The sequence below is a fragment of the Xenopus laevis genome, chromosome 1S, assembly GCF_017654675.1.
Source record: "Xenopus laevis strain J_2021 chromosome 1S, Xenopus_laevis_v10.1, whole genome shotgun sequence".
NCBI lineage: Eukaryota > Metazoa > Chordata > Amphibia > Anura > Pipidae > Xenopus > Xenopus laevis.
Window position 1 is genome coordinate 33,430,611 of NC_054372.1, and position 25,783 is coordinate 33,456,393.

Genomic DNA, 25,783 nt, shown 5'->3' on the forward strand with positions numbered 1-25,783 from the left:
CTGCCTTAAATTCCAAAATACATTTGAATGTATCCTGGCTACTTCCTGTACTTAATGCACTTCTGTTTCCTTTTCTTGTGAGTTTGCCTGCGGCAGTGTTCAGAGATAGATGTGATATGGGACTCATAAACTTTGCATAAAGTACATTGTTTTCTTTTTTTACTAAACTGCATAATAGACTGTGAATAAGGTGTACCCCATCTGCATATAAGGGGACGTGGCCACAAGTACAAGCAAATAGTTTTAGTTCACAGGTGTCCCAAGGTTAATAATGATGGTATGGGCTGATGAGTATGGCAAGAATTCCTAAATTCCTGTGATTCCTGTCTAATTCAGATGTTAGATGGTGTGCTAAAGTAATAATGAAAATAATCTTAAAGAATGCTACTGTAAAATTACAACTACTCATCTACTAGTGGGTTTATAGTTGGCAGGTTTGTGGTGTAATTCTGTATTCTTCTATCATTACAAAAGTGCAGTCTTTGTTGCCATCCCTGTGCTTTATTACTTTATAAATATACATGGTTATGGACCCTATGGACCTGGATGCTTATTTAGCCACACTTGATTCAGAACAATTCTAGCCTTTGTAGATGGAGGATAACTGAGGGACACTATTACTTTAATTTCCTTTGCATAGTATTTCGGTTTCTGTTTTCAGTGTTCAATAAAGATACTTAGGGGGACCTTCCCCATTGATTTATACAGGACCTTGAGAGCTTTGAGATACCGGATTTTTGGAGTCGGACTTTTAAGACCATCAGGCTTCGTTCTTTTTTTAGTCCAAAACTACAAATTATTCAAATTACGGATATTCGGAGCATAATAAATAACCCCCTTAATGTTGCTCATCTTATGTAATTAGCTTTTCCCAATGGACATACAGAATAAGCCAGAGCTTTCATAAATCTAATCTGTGGAATGAAATCCTTGGCCAGATCTAAAAAGCAGAGCAGAATAAACTTAATTTGCAGGTGCATGTACATCTTTATTATTCTACAAGGGCAAGGTAAATAAAATGACTGTTAAAATCTTCCAACTCCATAAAAAATATGTTTAATTCCCAACAACACTACATTCTTCAATGTGGTATTGTATATCATTCTTTCTGAGCTAGCAATGAACCTTTCTTTTTTATTTACAGGCAAACTGAAGACCTTTCAATTTGCAGCTTCAAGATGAATACAGGTATGACATTATTACATTCCTATAGATCCCATATTAGTAAAGTGGCATCAGGACTGCCCTTAAACCATTAAAAATGCCATGCCAATCAATTTTTCTTATTCTCTCTCTATTTTCTTATAGTTCTTATAATTAATATATCTTTTACAAATAACAATGATTCTATGGTTCAAATGATATTATGATTGTATCTGTTAATGTTTAGATTTAGTTTAGTCTATGAACCATGAATGCAGGTCCTTATAACAGTATAAGACTTATGTTGGTACCTGAGTCAGTGTAACATTCGGTTGAGCAAACGGAGATTCTAAGCTAAGATTCAGAATGCTTTTTGTGTTTGCAGTTTATTTCCATAAATTAAATGGAAATTTTCTTGGTGTTATATCAATGTTGTTTTCTTCTGCATAGCTGCCATGCAAGCTTACAGTTTTGCACACTTCTTGGGCTGGTGTTTTTCATTCCCATTTAGCATTAAGTAAATGTCAAGACTGGCTAACAAAGACATACATTCTTCCTCTAATCAATAACAAAATCTTTCCTCTCAAACATGCAAGTTCATATTGCAGCTAGAGGTTCTAGGTCAGTCACTTGCAAGTGGAGACCCTCTAAATGTTGTTGAACTACAGTATCTTTAATCCCACTGACTGTCAAAGCTGTTGTGGTTCACCAACACCTGATTGCTGACCATTCTTCTAGAACTTCAAATGTTTTGCAGAATTGAACAAGGGCTTTTGTATCTTGCATGCTTGGACTAAGGCCTCCTTATGTTGAACATGTCCCATCAAATTTAATGTATGGACACTCCTTGCAGCATCCACTAACCGAAGACCTTCAACAGCATTGCTGGTTTGTTTCCATTGTGTGTTTTTGGAAAGCCTTTACTTGCACATTGTACCAATGCTGTGCCCTTGCATGTGCTTGCTTTGCCCTGTGCTTGCATCAACATCACTTTGTGTGCTTCCAGATAGCGGTGGATGTGTTCGCAAACGTGCTGCAATGTCTGTTACACTAACAGCTGTGAAGAGAGCGCAGAGTTCTCCAAATCTTTTGGCTTCAGGTATAGCAACTAACAAAAAACACAGAACAATGTTGTGGCTTATACATACAGTATCAGACCAAGTCTTTGATATTCATTCATATACCGAGCCTGTCACTTTATAGCAACAGGTTTACATGTGTCATCACTGTGAATTGCTTCTGAAGTATTTTGTTTACTTGTTCTTAATTTATTTTCCTGCAAGGTTTCAGTAAAATATATTATCTTAGGGTTTTTTGCCTCATGGAACCATTATATGTGTGTATTAACTTGTTCCTGTCAATAAAAGCAACCATATTGTTTCTCATCAGAGCAACAAGTTAAATCTTACACATTGAAACAGTGATCACCAGTGGCTAAGGGGCACATTTACCTTAGGTCGAATATCGAGGGCTATATTCGACCGTCGAAGTAAAATCTTTCGACTTCGAATATCGAAGTCGAAGGATTTACAGATATTCCTACGATCGAACGATCAAAGGAATAATCGTTCAAACGATTAAATCCTTTGAATCAAACGTTTCGAAGGATTTTAATCCATCGATCGAAGGATATTCCTTCGATCAGAAAATTGTTAGGAAGCCTATGGGGACCTTCCCCATAGGCTAACATTGGCCTCGGTAGGTTTTAGGTGGCGAACTAAGGGGTCGAAGCATTTTTTAAAGAGTCAGTACTTTCGACTATCGAATGGTCAAATAGTTGAAGGATTTTTAGTTCGAATCGTTCGATTCAAAGTCGAAGGTCGTAGTCGAAGGTCGAAGTAGCCCATTCGATGGTCGAAGTAGCCATATTCGACCATTCGAAATTCGAACTATTTTTCCTCTATTCCGTCACTCGAGCTAAGTAAATGGGCCCCTTATGTCCATGATTTAGTGATCACTATTAAACACTACATACTGTATCATGAGCAACAAGGAATAAATATTTTTCAGTTAATATATTTATTTTACACGAGCCAACTTATATAGATACCTACATTTTATACAATGAAGGGTAAAATTTAGAAAGCCGAAGAACTAACTTTCCCACAATTTTTCTTTTTTTCCCTGGAAGTTTTGAAGCCCTAACCCAATTTTGATTATATAGTAGCAGCTTGTAGATATTGAGTCCAATGACCCCCATGAAGTAAAGCCAGTTGTTTTGCGTTATCTTGAGAGAACATCTTGAGAAGACTTAGTGCTAGATCACATCTTAAGCACCGTAAATGTTTTGAAAATCACTTTACTGTACTTATAATTGGACTTATCTTTGCAATGATGCAAAGCAAAAAATAGTGTCTGATACCTATAGGACTCCCACCTACAGTACCCAGTTTCAGCCATCCATAAATTAGTTTTTAGCTAAAAAGAACAACCTCTCCCCATTATTTATTCATGTAAACAGTCACCAATTCATTAGTTGCTTCTCCCGTTTCTAAGAAATCATAAATTACAATTCTGAAAAGTCACACGAATGCTTAAAAAGAGGTTAAGTTATAAATTGCATGATGTAGGTGTAGTGCAAAATATCTGCATTAGAGAAAAAGCAGACAATTACTGCATATGACATACTGGCAACTTCTAGTTAAGCAAAAGCAGTAATTACCTATTTAAAGGGTCTGAGCTTTACAGCTTAAAAGAAAATCAGTACTAAATGTAGTGTCTTTATGTTTGCTGATGACACTAAATTATATAGGTAATAATTATAGGAAATAAGTCCCAATAGAGATAAAAAAAATTGTATATTTTTAAAAGGGAATCTTCATATAAAGATGTAGAACTCTCACTGAAATTATAATAACTAAAAAGTTGAATAGACAGTATATTTTTGTGTATAATGTCTGTAGTTTGCAGGTTAAATGACAAGAAAAGTAATACAGGTATAGGATCCCTTATCCGGAAACCCGATATCCAGAAAGCTCTGAATTACGGAATGGCTGTCTCCCATAGACTCCATTATATCAAAATAATCCAAATTTTTAAAAATGATTTATTATTTCTCTGTAATAATAAAACAGTAGCTTGTATTTGATCCGAACTAAGATATAACTAATCCTTATTGGAAGCAAAACCAGCCTATTGGGTTTATTTAATGTTTAAATGAATTTCTAGTATACTTAAGGCATGAAGACCCAAATAAAGATCCTTTATCCGGAAAACCCCAGGTCCCAGGCATTCTGGATAACAGGTCCCATACCTGTTTTTACTAAGGCCCAGTGAATTTAACCACTAACCTTGGACCCTGATGCAATGCTTCTCTTTGCTAAAGAATGCACTGGCCCGGCATAGCTTTGATAGGACGGAGAATCTTTGATTCATTTCCCAATGGTCCCTTGCAACAGTCCAGGGTCGGCACATGAGCTATAACGTAAACTTGTCATTTTTATTATACTGGTTATGCACTGGCCCTGGATTAGGGAAATAAATATATGGGAAGCATATGTAGTGTGCATGCACAGTACAAATAACCACTGAGAAATGTAAAGCAAACATGGTAGTGCAGCACTCTCATAGAAAGAGCTTGCCCAGGGTCCAAGCTTAGTGATTATACTCACTGGGAAGCTGGGCTGCCTAAAAATGGGCATGTGCAAAGTGAATATTGCTTTCCTTGTGCTTTAATATAATAAATCAACAGAAAAGGATTGTAATCAAACATATAAAACATGCCACAAAAATCCACGCCCCTGTACAAATAGTTTACAGACAGATGTACACTGCACCCCGCCCAAATCTTTTTTTTAATTGAAATCTCATACATTTTGCTCCATGCATGGAAAACAAGTATTTATTGCCTACCTAATATGCATATAATTGTGATATTTTTCTGTTTCTAAATGCCATGAGTGAGTCATGCAGTAGAAAAATATTATGCTAAATAATTTTTTAACCTTTAGATTACTAACATTCTTTCATATGGTGCATATGAAAAGCAAAAAAAAAAAAAGCATCATTTATAATTATACATAGTAACATAGTTCATTTGTGTTTAAAAAAAAAGACAACTGTCCATCAAGTTGAAGCCTGCAAATGAATCTTCCGGCATCAGTAACCTATGTGAGATGAATGAAAAGGTTCTTAAGGGTTTGCACTGCTTACACTCTTGTAAGTTTTTTTTCCCTGAGGAAGATCACTATGATGCGATCGAAACGTTGGACTTTCTTTTGTTTATCTATTAAAATCAGTTATTCTAACTGAGCCTGTTGAGTGTGGTGTTTTTTTGCTATTTTATTTAGTTAAGTTCTCCTTTAAGCATGACACTTATAATAACAGATCATGAAGAAAGCTACCAAACATGGCATTGCCATTTCCCATAATGTGAGAGAACATTTTTCTTTTTCTAAACTACTTCATGTTTGACTTACAAAGTAGATAATTACATTACCAGTTCTAGATAAGCCCACTGCATAATGGATTTCTGCTAACAAAACAAAATTAGGGAAGAAGGAGGAATTTAGAGAGGTGTGAGGTCAGAAAGATTTTTTCTGGTGGATCTCACAATATGAGTATTTATGATATAGGAAAACACATATGTAAAAATAAATGATGTATTAAAAAAAAATAAAGATGGTGGGAATACAACCAGATTATAGTGCATTTCTTCTTCCCTCCAGTTAATAATAAATTTGCTCTCTGTGACTATATTCCTGATGAAAAGAAGGTCCATTTTATGAATATTTTATGTGTTTAAAAAGTAAGTATTCTTTATAGAGTGTTTTTGTGGGCAATATCTCCGAACTTTATTACTTTAAGTACTATTGACAGCAATAAAAAAGAAACCGCTAACATTCATACAAAGTCTCTCTATCAGTGCTTTCCTAAATGTAGCGCTCCACATGTTTATGGCTTCTATTACTTGCATGAATATCAGTGAATACCAGTTAATTGTAATTTTCCTTTTATAGGTCAAGATTCTCATCCATTGGATTCAGGTATTCCTATTCATCTTTTATTATACAATTTTGATATTCTGAACTCTGATCGAAGTATAAAAGATAAGAAAGGAATATTATTTGAAGAGAAACAATTGGGCAGAAAAAACATTACAGGCATAAAGGCAGATTTACTAATGAGCGAACTGAAGTTTTTTGGCAAAAATTTGGCAAAATGACAGTTCGCAGCAACATCGGCAATTTGCTTAAAGGTGAATAAGACACTTCGCTAGTGGAAAACCTCAGTGCTAGGGAACTTTCATGCCTCTTCGCCAAGCGAATTTTCACTCAAAAAAGTGCAAATCCCTTTTGCCAAAGTCTACTTTGCCAGGTTCAGGCTGGTGAACTTGCATTATAAATATAGAGCAGCCATTTTTTTAAATCACAATCAACATTGTCCTTTCCATGCTAATTCTCTAGAGAATTTTCCCTACTACTATTGTATGGGGATATATTGACGAATTTTTGCAGAGAGTTTACACCCGGAGAAAATTAGCCACATTTGTCTTGAAAAGTGAACTTGTGATTTATAAGTAAATACGAGATATGTTGTGAAAATACAACTGGTGAAGTTAGAAGAAGACAAAATTCATACTTAGTGAATGCGGCCCATAGTAAAATACTGGTGTATTCTGTATAGTGGTACAGACATTCAGCCACATTTCTTCAAATATTTAGGCCAGAAAAAAAATCTCTCCCTGACTGACCTTTAATATGTGTTTTTTTAGGTATATGTAAAAGAGAAAACAGGCCTTTTTTTATTATGCACAGGTAGCTCTGAAGCCATTTAGAAATATTGTGTTGCCTTTAGGACATCATTGAAGACAGTTCATTTTTAAGAATCATCTTTTTTCTGCACAAGGTTTCCCTTTGATTCTAAGACTGCTTTACATTGTATGTTAGTTACATACAATGTACTTTTATATTATACTGTACTTGTATTATGAACCTGGAGTGATTTGACTCTAAGGGGGTTATTTACTAATTAAAAAATCACAAATTTTTCAGAATTTATTAAACCCTGAGGATGGAAAAGTCTGAATCAGAAAATCCGGCATCTCAGACCTGTCGAGGTTGCATATAAGTCAATGGGAGAAGTCACAATGATTTTTTAATGTGCGCTGGATTTCGTGCTATACCCTGAAGTTTTCGGGTGAAAATTCCCAAAAAATTCGTGAAAATCGGATGGAAAAATCAGAAAAAATCGTGAAAATAGATTTTTTTCACGCAAAGCAAATTTTCGGGAAAATTTAATAATAAATAAGCGTAAAAAACCCGAGCGGATTTGATCAGAGTTTGAAGCAGAAAATATTGAGATAAATTCAGACTTTGATTTCTTTGATAACCCCCTAGATGTCTGGAGGTCATATAATGATTCCCTCAAAGATGGTCTCAATGGTGATTCAGGTGGTTTTTCCCTTGCAGCCAAAGGTTTTAGAAGTGTCCGGCCAAACTTGCAAGAAAATAGATCGCCAACACAGGTAAATATTGAGATTTTCATGTTCTATTTAAGCAAATAACTAAAGCAACCAGAAATATACTATATATAACTTTTTACCTCTAAATTGTAACATGATCTTGAATTAAACATTTTTTAAAAAAACATGATAAATGAGTCTGATATTTCAGGCTAAAAAAAGAGAAATGTGTTGCACTTTGTGAAATGTGTTTTTTTTTTTGCTGTCTTGCTCACTTTAATCTAGACATTCTGTATCCTGTGGCACAGTGTATAAACGCGCCACATCGTTGACGAGCTTTACAACTGCTAGAACCAAAATCTGAATTAGGTTATACTCATACATTAATGCAGAAAGATAAGCTATAGAGGGATTGTTTTAAATAGGACTCATATTCTTTCTGTATTGCTGTTGTGCAAAAGTTGTGACTACTGTTTTAATATTCAACTTTCTTAGGGAAACAAGACTGGGCTATAACTCACAGCATCCTCTGGCAAATTAAACCTATTAAAGTAGGCTGAGAGTTGTAAATGAAATACTGCAAAAAGACTGCAGGCTGAACCTCACATAGAATACTGTATAAAGCTGCACATACATGGGCAGATTTAGTCCAGTGTCTCTCTCTAACAGGATTTAGGTGACAATCCGGATTGCTTGCTGTATGCCCAGTCACAGTCACTTCTCAAGCTGCTCCAGTGTATAGCACGATTACAGCACTTCACTAAAAACAATTGTATAATAATCCAATACTTGCTTCCATGCATTAGCAACAAATTCAATTGATAAGATTGAAGTCCAAGGTTAATGTGAGGGTTAATGTGGGGTCAGGAGTTTTATATAGGTACTAGACATTAAGCCCGTTAAATTAACGGGCGCTAGACGGTCCATGGGGCACATGCGCAGTAGCGCAATCCCACGGACACAGGGACTGGATGCAGAGACACTTCAACTTTATTATATAGGATATACAACAGCCAATCAGAAATTAAGCAAAAAATTGAAAGATGGCCCCACTTTACACATGCTAATATGCTTTTTGGAATTGGGCACATTTGCCTCAGCAAAAAGGCAGTTGATACTGTTTCACATATAACTGTGCAGAAGCAGCACAATACATATTTCCCTTTATAAAACATTTTAATAGATGATTCATTCTGACAGAAATCTTTAAAAGTGATAGTTTGTGTCTGTTCTTCCCTGCAATTTATTGTCCTTAGCTAAACTGCATAATCCTCATAGCCTCCAGTCCTGGTAATCAATGTAATATACAGTAAGGTAACTGAGGATTTCTACTGCCACTTTCAGTCTTTATTATAAAAGAGACTGTACATTCATTCATTCAGGGTATGTTTGTCTGTTTAACCCATTTTTAAGGGGAGTGATTGCTGCATGTTTATGGGTAATTATAATTACAATTACGTTCATGTTCCTTTACATTTTCCAATAAATAAGAAAACCTTAGTAAACCTTACGAACAGTTATATCTACTTATTTGCATAAAGAGACAGGATACCCTTTGGTAAAAATGAATTCATTGCATAGGACTTGTGCTGTACATACTTTTTGTTTATTTTATTAATCACAAATAATCTATGATTATTATTTCTAACCAGGGCAAACAGAGGGATTAAAGCTACTGTTTATCGGTAAACAATCCCCTTTTCTTACCCTTTGTTTTGTTAGCAGACGTTTATTATGCAGTGCACTGGGAATCTAAGTATCTAACCAGCAAAGACCAAACATGGGTTCAGTTTCCCCACTTGCTATGTTTTGCTCAAGAAATTACAAAACCATACATTTTTTTAAATTAAAACAATAGGCAAAATTAGAGGCAAATAGTATGCTCAGCACAGGTGCTATTCGTTGAACTGATTTTAATATATATTTGTTTCAAATGACTCATTGTTAGATAAAAGCTTCACAGTAAGGAACGAATATGAGAAGCAGTCTGTAACTTGCTGTGGAATAGGGAAACATTTTTGCAGAATGGCAATTTGACAGGTTCCCGGTTAAACCCTCTAAAATTATTAACTTATTTTTAATAATAAAGTTCTGTTTCTCAGCTGCAACCCTTTCTTGAAACTGTCTACGGTATGTGCTTCAGGGAGTGAATTCTGCTTCTTCAGAGTTCTTACTACAAAATTGTCGTTGCTTTGTTTATGGCCAAGGTTTTGCAGATAGCACGTTTCTTTCTAATTCGCTATCTTAATGTGTGCTTTGTCTTTCTTTCTCTCGTTGATAATGTTCTGCTGTGTGGTTGCCATTTGAAAAAAAGGTCCCTCTGCCTCCTCCAAGGAAAGGAAGCTATTACAGATCAACTAATTACCCGCAGGGTGATGATAATGAAAACTCGGTACCCACAATGCTAACCCAATCACTAACAAACAAGGAAAGCATCATGTATTCTGCTAAGTCGAGCAAAAATATCATGCAGACTCATACCACTACTAACCCTCACACTTCTTTCTCCAAATTAAATATGAAAGCTGAGGATACAAATAGTAAGCTCATTCAACATGACAGCAGTCAGGATTCCAAACAACGGAGAGTTTCCACTCTTAAATTAATCCTTACAGAATCCCCTACAAATAAAACTCAATCTAATATGCACTTTATTAAAGACAGTGCTCCACTAGCTCCAGCACCACCTCCCACAATAATATCAGAGGCCCATAGGCAATCACTCGAAAAGCACACAGCTCCTCTGGCACTGGCGATAGCTTCCAACCTTGCTACAAAGACAGAAGACAAACCAGAAAGTCACCGATGTTCTACAGCACATTCTACTGATACATTCAATGTACCCGCTGCTTACTATTTTGGACACGCGACTGCAGTTCCTTCTGCGACATGGTCTACAGAGTCCCAAGTGGTATATTGATCCTTGATATTTGCAGTTTAATTCTAACATTTCTAAATGATTGTTAGCACCTCCACAATGTAGACCATTAACCTAACCTAATTATTACTGAAAATATTTAATCAGTGTTTCTGCACCTAAATAGAATTTAAAAGAGTATTTCAAAATGTAAGGGGCCTGTAAATCAATGTGAAGAAAAGGGGGGGGGTTGTTAACACAAATTTGCCTTTTTAGGGCATCTGAAACTAGATACTAGGTACCGCTGCATGAAGAACATTGCAGGAGATCAGAATACTATGTACCTGTTTTTAACTGCAAAAATAAGATGGGCCTGTAATGATGCTGCATGTGATCCCTTAAAGTGGACCTGTCACCCAGACACAAAAGTCTGTGAAATAAAATAATTTATATAATGTAATTAAAGTTCATTTTGCTTGACTAATGTAATAAAATAGGATTTTGAATATTTTTTTGGGGTGACGGGTCCCCTTTAATGTTTTGCAAATACACTGTATAACGTATTGTTTTCTTGCTGTGCAATGGCTGTGACTGTGGCTCATCTGTTTGCTTGCTGCATTGATTCACAGTCACTGATGTCGTTTGCTAATGCACACAACCCTTTCACTATTAAGGAGGTATCATTATGCTTAGCAAATATATATATGATTTGTCAATATATAGCTATAAGCACATAAGCACTTCATATTTTCCAAATGATTGTTATAGGCTATGGTGGTCATACATAGCATTTGTATGACTATATATATATGATTAGCCTTGTGAATGGTCAAATCGTATTGTTAGGTTTGTTCCGACGGATGGCTTGAATGAAAGGATCTGAACCTCTCATTGCTACATTTGCTGATCCACACAACAAGAAGGGGCATTGGCAGATTAAATATTTGGACAGGCCAAGGACTACCTGATAGAGTTGACTGTCGGACTGTAATAATGGCCACTAGCAGCTTTCCACATGTTATTGAACTACCAGACTGAACATTGCCAACGGTCTTGGTAAAGTTCCCTTCAACCACAACCATGTAATGGTTGTGGTTGAAGCTGCATTAAACTTTTAGTACACAAAGAATATATCATTGTTCAATGAGTCATTGATGTCCTATATAGCACACGGGCAATTTTGGAGAGGCACACTGAGGTTTAGCAAACATGCTTTGCATTCTCAGAATGTGAATAGCTTTGTAAACTGCACACACAGTGTCCTTTTGATACATATTGTATCTAGACAGTGATCTGGGGCTGTATGAACATTAGGATATGCAGCCTTTGCCCTTCAGCTTTTGTGAGCTTGTTGCTGGAACAACCCATATTTTCCATTTCACCAATATCTATTGTTTGTATTTGAATTATAAGTTAGAAGCAGGACCAATGCTGAATGTATTTTATTTTCTTGCTAGAGCAAGGGGTATATACAGTACATAGAGATCCTCAAGTAGCACTGTACAAGTATAATTTAATTTTGTTCTTTTCACTCAGTAGTGGGCTAAATGAGACTTGCTTCTTACCGGGTTTGTTAATATTCTTGAACTGTCAACAGTGCAAGGCCGAATATATATTATATATATATATATATATATATATATATATATATATATATATATATATATATATATAATCTGTATCTCTATTTAGTTGCAAATTATCTTGTTAAGGATATAAGAGTTGGCAATGAATGGCTTTAACATTAAACTGGCCTCAGAGCAGCATAGCTGTCCCCATAGCATGAGCAGCTGCATATTGGTTTAGTATAAATACAAAGCACACCCAGAGCACATAAATGATTAGTTCCATGAGGAAATGCAAGAACTGAGGCCATTGTATTTGCAGGTTGACCAATGACTCTATACATGCCAATCTGAGCTGTTGACCAAGCTGGGTTTCTGAATTATTTAATACATTTTGGTGCTGTTACATCAGATGCTGATTGACCAGATTGCTCTGTTGCTTATTTTATTGCAATTCTCACATAAATACAGCACTAGGGTGGTAACAGTCTACTGTTTGATTTAACCATAGCAACACCAATTCCATCTAATTTTGGACATACAAATGAATTTGCAAGATGCTGCCTAAAATACTGAGAGGCCAGAGTCTGTGCCAAAGTTAAGATCTGTTAAAATTGTGTTGTAATCTCTTTAAATTGTGTTAGCAACACTTTACATTGTCGTTCAAGGCTGTCATTTAATGGAGCCAATAAAAATCACCATTTTGAGTAGTTTGCAATAATAAATAATAATTAAATAATCAATATAAAAAATCCTGATAAGACAATGCTCTTTCCCCATGTCTTGGTGTATTGTCACCCTTTACCCGAATGTAACTATACTCTGTAGGTCGCAGGTGCATCCTCCCCCCCCCCCAAGTCCATTTTCGCAGCGGTTTCATGTGCGCAAGAACTGCCGGCGGGCCCTAAGGGGGTGAGGACCCTAGTGCATGTTGGGCAATTAAAGGAGAACAAAACCTTAAAAACAAATACGGTTAGAAATGCTGTATTTTATATACTGAACTTACCGCACTAGTCTACAGTTTCAGCATTTCTATACTAGTAATAATTTAGGTCTTCCTGTGCACAGGAGCTCCCAATCTTGGATTTTGTTAGGAGTGTCAGTGACCCTGCACATGCTCAGTGTACTTTGAGCAGCTGTTGAGAAGCTAATTATTGGGGTTATGCACAGGAGCTCCCAATCTTGTATTCTTTTAGGAGTGTCAGTGACCCTGCACATGCTCAGTGTACTTTGAGCAGCTTTTGAGAACTTAATTGTTGGGATTGTTGCAAAAAATGTACAGAAAATTAGGTTCTCTTGTCATAGTGGCAGATGCTACAATTATTAGGTCAAGATTATTACATTCTGATGCTAGTTTCTGAGCTGCCATGTAATGAAAATCTAAATAAATTACTAATAAGCCTCATATTGTATAACATTTATATTTTATGTATACGCTATGTGGTGTGTTGGTCCCTAAGCTCTGGCAACTGACAGAATCACAGAGCATGTGATTTTATTCAATAAAAAACATTATGGGGAGCTCCTGGGAGCATCTTCGAATACCCATATCTTCACAGCTAAATGGCTGTATTCACCTTGGGGTAGTTGAGCAACCCAAAACATAATGTGCAGCATTTGTAGTTTAACTAGTTTAACGATTTTTCGTCCGACATCAGTCAGAAAATTGATTGGCCAGGTTAGAAAATTTTTCATCGATCACAGTGAAATCTATCTATTGACCAATTGTTTGCAGGGCCAACAAGCAGGCAGCTCCCCACAATTTTCCTGGCTTCAACTAGACAAAATCTCTTGAAATGGTCTTTTTTGTTGATGGACAAATGATACATTTAAACGTTCGTTTCAAGATAAGTTTGGTCTAACGATAACGAAAAGATCTTTTCAAAATACATACATCTATGGCCAGCTTAAGTTTAATGAGAAAAATACTATATCACACCCTAACATTTTGAATTGTAAGAGATATTGTAGAGCTAGAAACTGCATGGATTTCTGCTTGGTTTTTATATATTTACTGAATCTTAGCACAATTACCCTTTGCTATGTGTTCTTTAGTGTAACAAACTAATCCACTATTTACTGGTTGCATATTAAATGATCTGTTGTGCTAACATCCAATCAGCAGGGGGAGCTTGTTAAATTCATGTAGTGCCACTAACAGAGAAGCATGACTTTGTGATATTGATGTTTATGTCTAAAGGCGAGTACTTTGCCGGATACAGTGTGATCAAGTCATCGTGGGTGTCACACAGTCCTGGTGCTTATATTTTTCTCATTGAACATTCTGCTTTCCTTTTCACAGACTCCAGTAACCATTAATGGAAGTTCAGGCAGTCCGGCTAGTCCAATGAGCCACTATCAGAGGACATTTTCTCCATCTCCAACATACCCCTCTTCACGTTCTCTAAACTCCAGCATGGTCATGCAGCATGGTGTCATCATGGGTACGTTTCCAGTCTGGATGATACAAATAGCGACAAAAATTGGTCTCTGGATGAGTAACTTTTAAAGAGTTTGTGTTGGGTGCCAGCTACTCTTACAGTGCACGTTATGAAGACAAAGTTATCCATGAGAGGGCCATTCTTTGTTTCAGTGCAGTGTGATTATTTGTGGTTCTTTTTTTTTTAATTCAAAAGTTTTTCATTGTTAGAGTAGTAGAGTAGAAAAGCAAGTGTAGTGGCGAGTGAGAGGGGAGGAGAAGAGCGGGAGGGGGGAGATTGGAGCCTTAGGGTAGGGACACACTGGGCGATTTGGGGAGTTTTAGTCGCCTGGCGACTAATCGCCGCGACTTTTCTCCCTGAATGCCTCCCCTCGCTCTGCGCCTGGCTAAAATGAAAAATCGCCTGCGCTAATCACACGCGGCAATTCGTTTTCCGAAGTCGCCCGAAGTTTCCTCGTGTAGGTTGGAAAGTGTTAGGAGTGTAGGTTGGAAAGTGTTAGGAGATTGTGGAGGTCATTATAAGGTTGGGGTTGGGTGTTAAATTCCGTTCTCTCTTCTTTATGGGTTTTGGATCTGTGTCTACTATCCTTTGCCTATGGGTCTGGGAGAGTGTTCCTTATTCCTTTTTAGGTAGATAATATTCTTTTTTCCACAGCTTCCACATTTGCATCGATGCTGAGCTTAAGTTTATTTGTTGATTAGATGCAAGTGCCATGTGCCCAGCAAAAAGGGAACTCAGAATACTAATAGATTCAAACCTCACTCATGAACAAATGGTACTTGTGGTTCTTTTTAATACTAAGTCCATCACATGTTTCTAGGTGCTGTTTCGTACCATAGACTTTCAGTTCCAGTAATCATTACGAAAACAAGGGAGGCATTTATGCAAGTACTGTTTATTCGCATAACTGCAACACCCATTTATCTATCTTTATTTTCTTATGGAAATGTAACCCCTTCCCTTTCATCATCATCATCATCATCATGCGTGGCAGTATGGAAAGTAGAAATGTAATAACCTCTACATAGGGCATTTTATTTAGCAATTCTATGAATAATGTCGTATTCATTTAATCATTTTGCTGCCTGAGGAGAACCATTTACATAGCCGTAGGAAACCTGCCACTAACTCTGTACCGAACAACATTAGGCAGAAACAGCTATAATCATAGAGTGGGCAGCTGCTCAACTTTTCATTTTCTATGTGAACAAATGTTATTTAAATCTGTAAGTTTAAAGGTTTCTTAAAGATTTTTATCTTCAGTTTAAAACCACACTTTATTTGCCTCAGCAATCAACATGACCAGTTCAAACTGAGCAGCAAATTGTTCTTTATTAAGCCAATTACTGGGAATACATACCATACCACTTTCTGAACTGGCGGCATCTCTCTACAATTGGCAAAACAGTGAGGCATAATTTGCAGTGTATAAGTAAATTCATTTATGGATCAGAACACTGTGTATGAAGTAAAGAAAGCAGCAAATAAAAGAACTAGTGGTTTTCGCAGTAGATCATTACGTAGAGTTGCACCAGCAAGTTGTTGCCCTAGTGTTTATGCCTTTGACGTTAGTGGTTCAGGTACCACAGGCATTCTGTTATATGCCAGCATACAAAGCTGTACTGTCAGGAACATGATAGGAATTCATTCATCCTATCACTATCTGGAAGAAAGCAACTGCTAAGTGCTCTGGAAGAAAGTAGAACTGTTGGCTTGCAATATAAATAAATGTGTCCATGTGAAAAAGTTCCGAAGATCCGTGGGAAGAGTATTATTAAAAAAAAAAGGAAATATAGGCTTCCTGTGGTATTCAGCTGTTACTGAACAACAACTCCCATCATCATCACCAGGGGATTCTGGGAATCATTAGCTCCACAAAATCTAGAGGGCTACAGGTTGTCCAAAACAGACTAGAACAACGAGAGGTGTTTTGATTTTAGACATCTGAACCCTTAGCAAGACCTTGAATTCCCATGGAAGTAGGGTAATCAATTTAGACAAACTGGAATGCTCTGCTTTAGAATATCGAAGTCGAAGGATTTACCGCAAATGCTTCAATGGAACGAGCGAAGGAAACATCGTTCAGAGGATATTAATCCATCGATTGAACGATTTTCCTTCGATCAAAAAAAGCTTAGAAGGCTTATGGGGAAGGTCCCCATAGGCTAACATTGGTGCTCAGTAGGTTTTAGGAGGCGAAGTAGGTAGTCATAGTTTTTTTAAAGAGACAGTACTTTGACTATCGAATGGTCGAATAGTGGAACGATTTTTAGTTCGAATCGTTCAATTCGAAGTCGAAGTCATAGTCGAAGGTCGAAATAGCCAATTCGATGGTCGAAATAGCCAAAAAAAAACTTCAAAATTCGAAGTATTTTTCATTCTAATGCTTCACTCGAGCTAAGTAAATGTGCCCCTTAATGTTTTTGTTTTTATACAGAATTTTGTGAACACTCCAGCTTGCTATTTTTGCATAACATGGGCATACTCTATGTAGGCATGCACTCATTTGGAGAACTTGCATGCGGGCATGCTTGTTTCAGGCATGCATTTTGTTTGACAAGTGTGTTTAGTGGCATAAAACATAAAACATCTCAGCAAACTACAGCTAATATAAAATTTCAGGAGCCAAAGAGCTGATTCTAAGGCCCTGTCTTGTTTTTTTCTTTTCCTGTTTTCAGTTCCCCTACTGAAGGCATAGGCAATTCAGCCCTCTTTAGTTGTGCTCCTTGAAAAGTGATTTGTCTAAACTGTGATGAACCACCTATGCAGCAATGAGCTATTTCTACAGAACTGAAAGCTAGATATCATGCTTCCAGTTCACACCACCACTCTCATTTATTTTAGCCTCCTCACCTCTCCCAGAATATTCTGAATGTATTTAAACCACATATTGCTCATTAAAGGCTTCTTTTAGAAAGTGACCAAGATCTTAAAACGATTTGGGAATGTGAGGAGTAGTAAGCCTTACGGTACTCTAACTTCCATTTCCTGTTTCTCCTAAGGCCGTTCACTCCACTTGATTTTGCTTTAAATTAATTGAACCTTTAATTAATGATGTCAAGAAAGTTCCTTTATTTAAGGAGCGCACACCCTTTTACTTCATATTTATTCTCTTCTAACAGATACTTTTTTTCCCTTTTCATCTTGAAGTGAGCAAATGACGTTACACGGACTGATATATTATAAAAAAAAAAGCCCCAGTTGAAAATCAAATGATCAAACTCTGTCCTTTGCTGTCAAAGGAAATCAGTCCTTTCACTGGATGCTTCAATAGATAATCAAAGATAAAAAAAAGTGCTCCCTATAAATGACTCTTCTGTTTCTAAATTACTAATGGATGTTTGGAAGAAGAGCTTACTTATCTTGATGTAGTTGCTTTTTCCTTTAAGTGAATGGTGTTACATCCATTTTGAAAGCTATGTCTTGTTGGCTGAAAATTCAGATTTCAGCAGTTGAGAAAACTTTGTGGTGATTAGCTGTAAAAATGGTGCTTCTAGTCGCAGGCTGAAAGAATTTGAAACTCTTGCTGTATCTCCATATAGTTGCATGCACCTGGACAAATTAGCTTTGAGGCAAGTGAGATAATTTCTTCCCAAGGTGGTTTCATGGCTCCATCTGAATGAATCTGTTGTGCTTCCTGCTTTTGTTTTCCTAAATGTTAATTCCATGACACAACACTTTTCATCAGGCCCGGATTTGTGGATAGGCCACGAGGCCCGGGCCTAGGGCGGCAGTATTTTAGGGGGGCGGCATGCTGCCCAACCACACCCACATTAGTTAAAAAACACTGGGGATGCGCTGGAGATACAATCATTTTTTAAATTTCCCGTGCACCAATCCCCATTGCTTTGGTGCAGATGATTTGCACGAATAAAGGGGAGGGGACAGGGGCGACGAACGGCAGTGGGCCTAGGGGTGCCCACTATGTAAATCCGGCCCTGCTTTTCATCCAGATTTTCCGACTGAAAATGCTCCAGTGAATGTTTTTGGGGCAAAAGAGTACTAGACTGGTGTCTTATACTCACTAGCTAGAGCCATTATTTGAATGCTAGCGTAACAGATTGCCAGGAAAAAGGAAATTACTCTAGGTATGAAGCAATATTCCTCTTTCAGTTCACTCATAGGCAACATGTTCAGAAAAAAATACCTACTGGAATACAAACACTTATAAGATACCCAAAGTAACTTTGTGGGGAAATTGGTTTTTTGATGTAGAATATATGCACATAGAAGAATGTGCGGGTTGGAAAGCCATTTCAAAGACTGGCTTGTGTTTCATTAGTGTTTGCTTATTTTTTCATGTTTTTACTAGAGGCTAGCACAGAACTTTATTGGGTAGTATGTAGGCCAAGTCAGTCACACATTCCTGGATAAATAGCAGTAGGATAAATTGCATTAACTATTTGTTCTGGGTCAGATGTATTCTTTCTTTAGTATGTCTTTTAATTTCAAATACATTTATTAAATAGAATCTTCAAAAAAATAAAGAGAATTGAAGTAGAGCTCATTAAAGAACATTAGAAATGGAAAGAAAATGATAGAAAGAGGCATGCCTTGTACCCAATGATCCTTTACCTGCCATCACTGGAAAATTGATGTGCCTTTTGCTTGTTTCTGTCAGTGTAATATATACACCAGTATGAAATGTGTCCTAATCGGAGTGCTGCCCATTTGAATTCCTAACATGAAATGTGTCCTCCCAACAGCATTGAACAATGTGATAAAATTATAAGGCCAACTTGAACAATACCAAGAAACAGGAACAAAATTGTGCCAAATTTAAACAATAGCCTTGCTCTTGGCATTCTAAGTACATATTTATGCTTTTGTTTTGGACTTAAGGACCCACCTTCATCTGAATAAGCTTTTATTTTTCTAATGTTTAAAATGAAGTCTTCATAGCTAGAAAAGGATGTTTTTGTGACTACAGTGAATAATTAATTTTGGGTGGAAATGAATAAAATTCTTGAAGTTCTATTTGTCAAATCTGTTTGGTAGTATTTTTCACTGCTAGATACTGCCCTAGCCACTGAAATATCACAGACTTAGATAAAGCCAAGGGCAGGGCAACTGCTCTTGAAATAGCCAAGGTAGATTTCTTAATGATAAGTGTAGATCAGAAGTGAGGTTAATAGCAGACAAATAGTCATATTATACCCACAATTATGAGAGTTCACACAGAAATAGTAGGCCGGCAATTTGAAGAAAAATGTAAGGTCTTTATTTAGACTTGTTGTCCTAAACAACTGCCCTACACTTTACTTTTATCCTAAATAGATTTTGTATGATCCCATGATGAATGACACTGTCTACATACACACTTTCATACATAACAATGTGGAGCAACTGCACAAAATGAAACATACCATACCTTTGCTTATATTAGTATGAGATTCTTTTTGAATTATAGACCCAACAATGAAATGCATGATTTTATTGTTTACAGATTCCACTGAGTCATATTCCCAGCAGTTCCCATCAGATGTGAGCAGAAGCAGCAGTACCATACCAATATGCAGGATTTCAGAGGAAGAGAAGAAAGTCACAGTAATTAAGGCACCGCACTATCCAGGAATTGGTCCTATTGATGAGTCTGGAATCCCAACAGCAATTAGAACGGTAAGAAGTGATGACTGCTGACTGTTAGGTACTGGAATGAATGGCAGATCATTGGGTTGCTTGGCACTATACCATCAGTATCCAATGAACCTTATTGTAGTTCATGAAGATTATAAATTCGTTTTTGGAAATACCAAGAAATGTTCATGTTTTGATAGAAGCTGCCGAGGTAGCATTGTCATAACATTCTTTTTGTTTCATAAAACTTATTCGAGAAATAATGCTCCATTTCCAACAATTCTAGTATTCCAGCTGTCGGTTTTTGCACCTGATGGAGACACAGTGTGACATTTATTACATTACCCCTATTGCCTGATTTAGAACAGAGTAGGTAGGAAGGTTTTTGAGATATTTAATGGGTAGACCATATTAAAATAATCATCTTAAATCTATTGAGGAAATCTTAAATCTGCCACATAAACATAAACATAAGAATGTTGTCAGTTTTATTTTAACAGCAGTTGCATGGACACATCTTGCATATCCCCAGATTCTTCATTCTATAACTTTGACCTCACTGATGCAGGAAAAATTAACATTCCATTCAATAAACAAAAGTCTTTAAAAGTCTTTAAAGGGATACTGTCATGGGAAAAAAAATATTTCAAAATTAATCCGTTAATAGTGCTGCTCCAGCAGAATTCTGCACTGAAATCCATTTCTCAAAAGAGCAAACAGAATATATAAATTGAATATAAAAAAATCTGTTTCTTTTGAGAAATGGATTTCAGTGCAGAATTCTGCTGGAGTAGCACTATTAACTGATGCGTTTAAAAAAAAACATGTTTTCCGATGACAGGATCCCTTTAAAACAAGTAGGACCTTTTAGGTATTAGGGCTCTTTAATTTTTTCTTAGAAAAGAAATATGTATTACTTCTGCTGTAGCAAATGTAATTTCCCATCTCCCTATGGTACTGCAGGTTCTCGTTCTTTACTAAAATCAATAACTGCCAGTTTATTTTCTTTCCTGGTCTGTAATTCAGTTTTTCAAAAGCCTACTTTTACCGTATATTTTAAAATGTCTCTAGCTTATTGACATAACAGTTATGCAAAAAAGACAGTTTATCCTTGATGTGGGTTTCATACCCGCTGATAGACACATGCTGGTGCTGTCTGCGTGCAGATAAAGGTTTACATAATAACCAGGCTTGACAGGTTCGGACCAGCCAGAGATTCCTTGGAGTATCATTTCTTTCCTCACATCACTAAACATGATGGGGGGAGTTATGTGTTGGAACATCAGAAGTGAAACCATTGATGTTGAAAGAGTGTTTTTTTGAGGAACTGATAATTAGACTTTGATTTTAGTATTCAACACCAAAATGCCACACAAGACTCAACACAACAATTTATTAAAGTAATGATAATGGCAATAAGGGCTCAGGCTGTTTTCTCCAGTTGAAAAACAGCAGCAGTCAAAACACCCCTCATCATGTGTTACTATTTCCCACTGAGAACTATGGGAAATGTACTAGTTAATTACATATAGCAGAGACAGAGGAAGTCCTCTCTGAACACAAAGGTTATGCTTTCTAAATAGAGCCCCATCTGCATGGCTGTGTGTGCTTCAACTAGCTTGTTTCCCATAGATCTTTATGGGAACTGGTAAAAAAACAGTGTTTTGATAACTGCTTTATGTCAGTGGCAGTCAAGACACCACATATGATAGAAGTGCAAGTATAGCAGGATAAGGGCAACTCCGCAGCATATTAAGTGGAACAGTCTTGTCATAGAGTTACACACAGAAGATAAATAGAAATAAATGCCACTACTAAACAAATACATCTCTGTATGTTCATCTTATTCTGTGAACAAAACCTCTGTTTTAATATAAAGAATGGTTAGCATGGAAATTGGTAATATTCAAGTTACCTAAAAGGTTTATTAATTACAAGGAGGCAAGTCAGCTATACAAAAAAGCAACAAAAATTCTAAATTAAAAAAAAAAGAATGCTTATTGAAGTAAAGCCGATAGCCCTGATTTTTTGCATTACCACTGAAACAGTATCACGTGAGAGCCAAAGGGGGATAAGCTGCCATGTTTATTAGGCAGGTCGGGGAGGAGGTCTAATGTGAACATTAAGGGAGTGTGGTCTGAGATGCCCCTTGGGAGGAACTGGATCATCTGTACCCTGCTTAGAATGTCACCTATGGCCAAAGCCAAATGTATACCAGGTTATGGTGTTATTGGAGGATGAGTAACATGAAAACGCTCAGGGTATGTAAATCTCCATACATCTGTAAGGCCCATTGCATCTACCCATTTTGCTAGCTTGTCATTGTGCGAAATGACTCCCTTAGAATCATTGTTGGAGCAGATGAATGCATGGCTAGTTTAGCCATAATCAGGTCAAGCAATGTGTGTGACAGCAGTGGGGGGCATGTAAGCAGATCTGGTGTGCAATTTCACTAGCTAAAATAATGAATATTCCATATTGATCTGTACTTAGATTAATAAGGTCATACTGGAGGTTTTTCCTAACTAGTATGGAGGTGCCTCTGGCATGAGATGAAAATGTTGAGTGGTAAGTATTGGCAACCCACGGTCGCTTCAGAGAAAGGAGCCTTTGACTTATATGGTGTGTTTCTTGTAACATCAGTATGTGAGGGGCATATTGCTTGATATAGTCAAATATTAATGCCCATTTAAATCCATCATTCCTGCCTCTGACATTCAATGCTATTATCTTAAATGATGCCATTTTTATAGCAAGAAATTACAGCATGTTTCCATTAGAAGTAGCACTTTGTGTACAATACCTTTAAGCGGTGGGTGGAGGAGGTGGGGTAACTATATACATAGCCCTTGATTATCCCTACCTGTCACCAAACTGGACAGGTCTCAGTTCCCATAACAATAAACCATGTAACAGTTATAACATTTACCAGGGGTAGTTCAACCGGTTTGTAAAAATACTCACATAACTCTTCAGCATTATCAGCTGGTAATCTGTGGCAGCTTCGCAGGATGGTGCACCTGTGTGATCGTGTTGAGAATGTTCAGCTCTGCTACCTGGGTTAGGCCCACTGTGAAGTCCACAGCAGAGACCTAATAAGTCAGCAACGGCTTTATGCGGCCCACCTCCTCATACTCGCCCTCCACATGGAGGGTTAGTATTAGCTCTGCACCCCAGGTATATTAGCTAAAGTCATTCCCACCAAGTTCAATCAGATACAATGAGATAGCATAAAGGTTAACAAGTTCACCACTTAAGCAGCCCGAGGGTGAGTGGAAGCCACCTTTGTGGGGGAAGTCAGTGGAGGAGTAAAGCCGTGCGGGTTATGAAGGCAGTGGTGCACCTGGTGGCAGAGCTCAGTTGGGAACCTGATGGGCTCTCTCCACTATGAAGCAGGGTGAGAATTTGGCCTCTGGTAGTAGGTTACGCAACCAGGATTCAGCAAAGAGGGTTTGATCTGGCCTCTCCAAGCTCTCTGGTAGGCCTACAACTCTGATGTTCAGTCATCCTTTCCCGTAGGACTTTATGTTCTGCTTTGATGAGGGAGAGATCAGTCCTCTATTTTAGTGGAAATTGCTGAGCAGCATTCTATCATTGCACCCACTAAGAGCTGCACCTCCAGGTCTGCAATCGCAAGCGGCAGGGAGGGGAAATCTCATTCTTCAGCATCACTAGGTGTAATGCTTTCACCATCTTGGCACTCTCATCTTGCATGTTGTTCCAGCTTTGCCATCACCTCACTCTGTTCCCATTGCACCTTGTTACTTTCTGTGTCAGCAGTGTGTTGGGTACGATCACACTTAGAGGGGGGTCAATATTGCCCTGTATCCAGTGGTACAGATGGATTTTCATGATAAGAAACTGCAGAGCTCCGGAAAGCGTTACTGCTCAGGTCACCATTCAGACCATGACCCCAATAGCACTGATTTTTACATGCAGAGCCCTTGGTATCAGAGTCTGGTAAATTGAGAATGCTGAAGGTAGAAGCATGCATTAAAGGGACCATCTGCCATTGACTTCTGCATAATTTTGACAGGTTGTAGCTAGAATATTTTTCTGAATATTAGCAGCTTCGGAGAAAAATAAATCTTGAAAAATTCAAATTTATGTTTTCCTCTAGGGCCTATTTATTAAACCACAAACTTTTTAAATTTGTAAGGGGATACAATTGAGGTTTAATAAATAGACCAGAACACTTTGCACTAGTTATTCATAATTCATTAATATCTGGCATTGTACCAAGATATTGTTTATGTGTTGATGTTATTCAAAGAGTGATCCTGTTCTCAGCCAATAAACTAAAGGCCTTTTAGTTTTGACATCTTTGGCAGGACAGTTTTAGAATAGGGTCTGCCTTACAAATCTAATTGTCTTCTACAGAAAGGTGAGAAAAAACCTAGACCTTCAGATTTTGACAAAAAACACTGATACAATTTTGCAACCAACGGTTAATTATACATAATATTGCATATACAGTAGAACAAAGATTGGTGATAAACAAAACAATTGGGCCCAGTGTTGGTAGTAGGTGCCATCACAACAGTCTAGTTATAATCATATAAATATGAAATAAATGTATAAATTGGAACAGCCCATTAATCTGCTCTTCTAAAATTCTGGGAATGCACACACTCTTGGAGCAAATTATGAAATTAGATCTGTTTTGCCACCACATTTGGCCAAAGATCTGCCAGCCTTGCACAATCAAGACAAAATGGATCATTTCCTATATCTCCATCTTAAAAATGGTATGGCAGATTGCAAGCTTGGTTTCTTAGTTTATAATTCAGATACCTTTTAGATCTGAAATAAGTATTTCACTAATAAACTGTTCTGCTCTGCTCTCACTAAAGAAAGCCCTTTAAGTTGGTCTCTATTAAAATACAAAAACTGAACAATTACTGCCCGAGAGAATAAAACATATGTGACGCTGGCAGCCAGAAAAAAAAATTGGCAACTGCTAATCACCATCCTATGTGCCAAGTTATCTGCAATGCTTGTTATGACTGCCAGAATATTAATTTTGCCTTAAGGCATTCTATTTTATTTAATTTGTTAATAGCATGAAAGGTTCATTAGCATTGGTTTCTTTTTTGCAAGGTTTATTTTGTTTATTCGCTAAAATAATACAGGTATTGCAATTATGCAAGTAATAGAATAAGGCTTAGATGTATTTCTTGTGTTTTATTACCTTGAGGTATAACAATAATTAACAAATGAAGGCACATAGGGTTTTGCATGAGTGATAGATGGCTCTGAAGTTGTTAATGATTATAAGCACCCTCTGATAGCTCATCTACTGATACTTTGCTTTTTAATTGACTACAAACAATTACAGTCAACAGGTTTGGCTTGTTTCTGCCAAATTGGTATGTGTTAGGTCTCCACATTTTGTGATAGGAATCTCTCCAAATTAGTTATTTTGGCAAATTAGTTCAGATGATGATTGCATATGATAACATCTTAAGTAGAGGAATTGCTTCCTCTGTCATTTGCTTGTCCAGCTGACTATACAAACAATTGTAGGCATGTGCTGTGCACCTATGTAGCCGGACGTTTTCCAGGTCTGCCAGAAGACAAAGCAGTAATATCTGCTTTTGTGTGCCATCTTTAAGATGGTCATGGATTTTTTTTTTTATACATGTACGCTAACAATCCTGCCTTTATGTATTATGGATAACAGTCTATCAACTGGGCAGGTTTTAGAATTGTATCTGCCAATGCACCATTTTAGTGCAAATTTCCAAACTGTTGAACCTAATCTAGGCCCTATTAAAACAATATGATATGTAATCTT

At 37.1% G+C, this 25,783-nt stretch overlaps 1 protein-coding gene across 6 annotated transcripts in view; it reads left to right on the forward strand.

Moving 5' to 3' along the window:
• The window catches only part of LOC108706615 (sorbin and SH3 domain-containing protein 2), a 163,783-nt gene that overhangs the window by 79,165 nt on the left and 58,835 nt on the right, over positions 1–25,783 (forward strand). For 2 of the 6 annotated variants that reach the window (XM_041579508.1, XM_041579504.1), the window contains exons 3-9: positions 1,145–1,188; positions 2,150–2,242; positions 6,102–6,128; positions 7,482–7,609; positions 9,861–10,457; positions 14,271–14,412; positions 19,856–20,028. In XM_041579508.1, the coding sequence (XP_041435442.1) occupies positions 1,179–1,188; positions 2,150–2,242; positions 6,102–6,128; positions 7,482–7,609; positions 9,861–10,457; positions 14,271–14,412; positions 19,856–20,028 (1,170 nt within the window). In that variant the 5' untranslated portion in view covers positions 1,145–1,178. The remainder of the gene's footprint in view (positions 1–1,144; positions 1,189–2,149; positions 2,243–6,101; positions 6,129–7,481; positions 7,610–9,860; positions 10,458–14,270; positions 14,413–19,855; positions 20,029–25,783) is intronic. The other 4 variants (XM_041579506.1, XM_041579503.1, XM_041579505.1 and 1 more) reach the window with 4 other exon arrangements.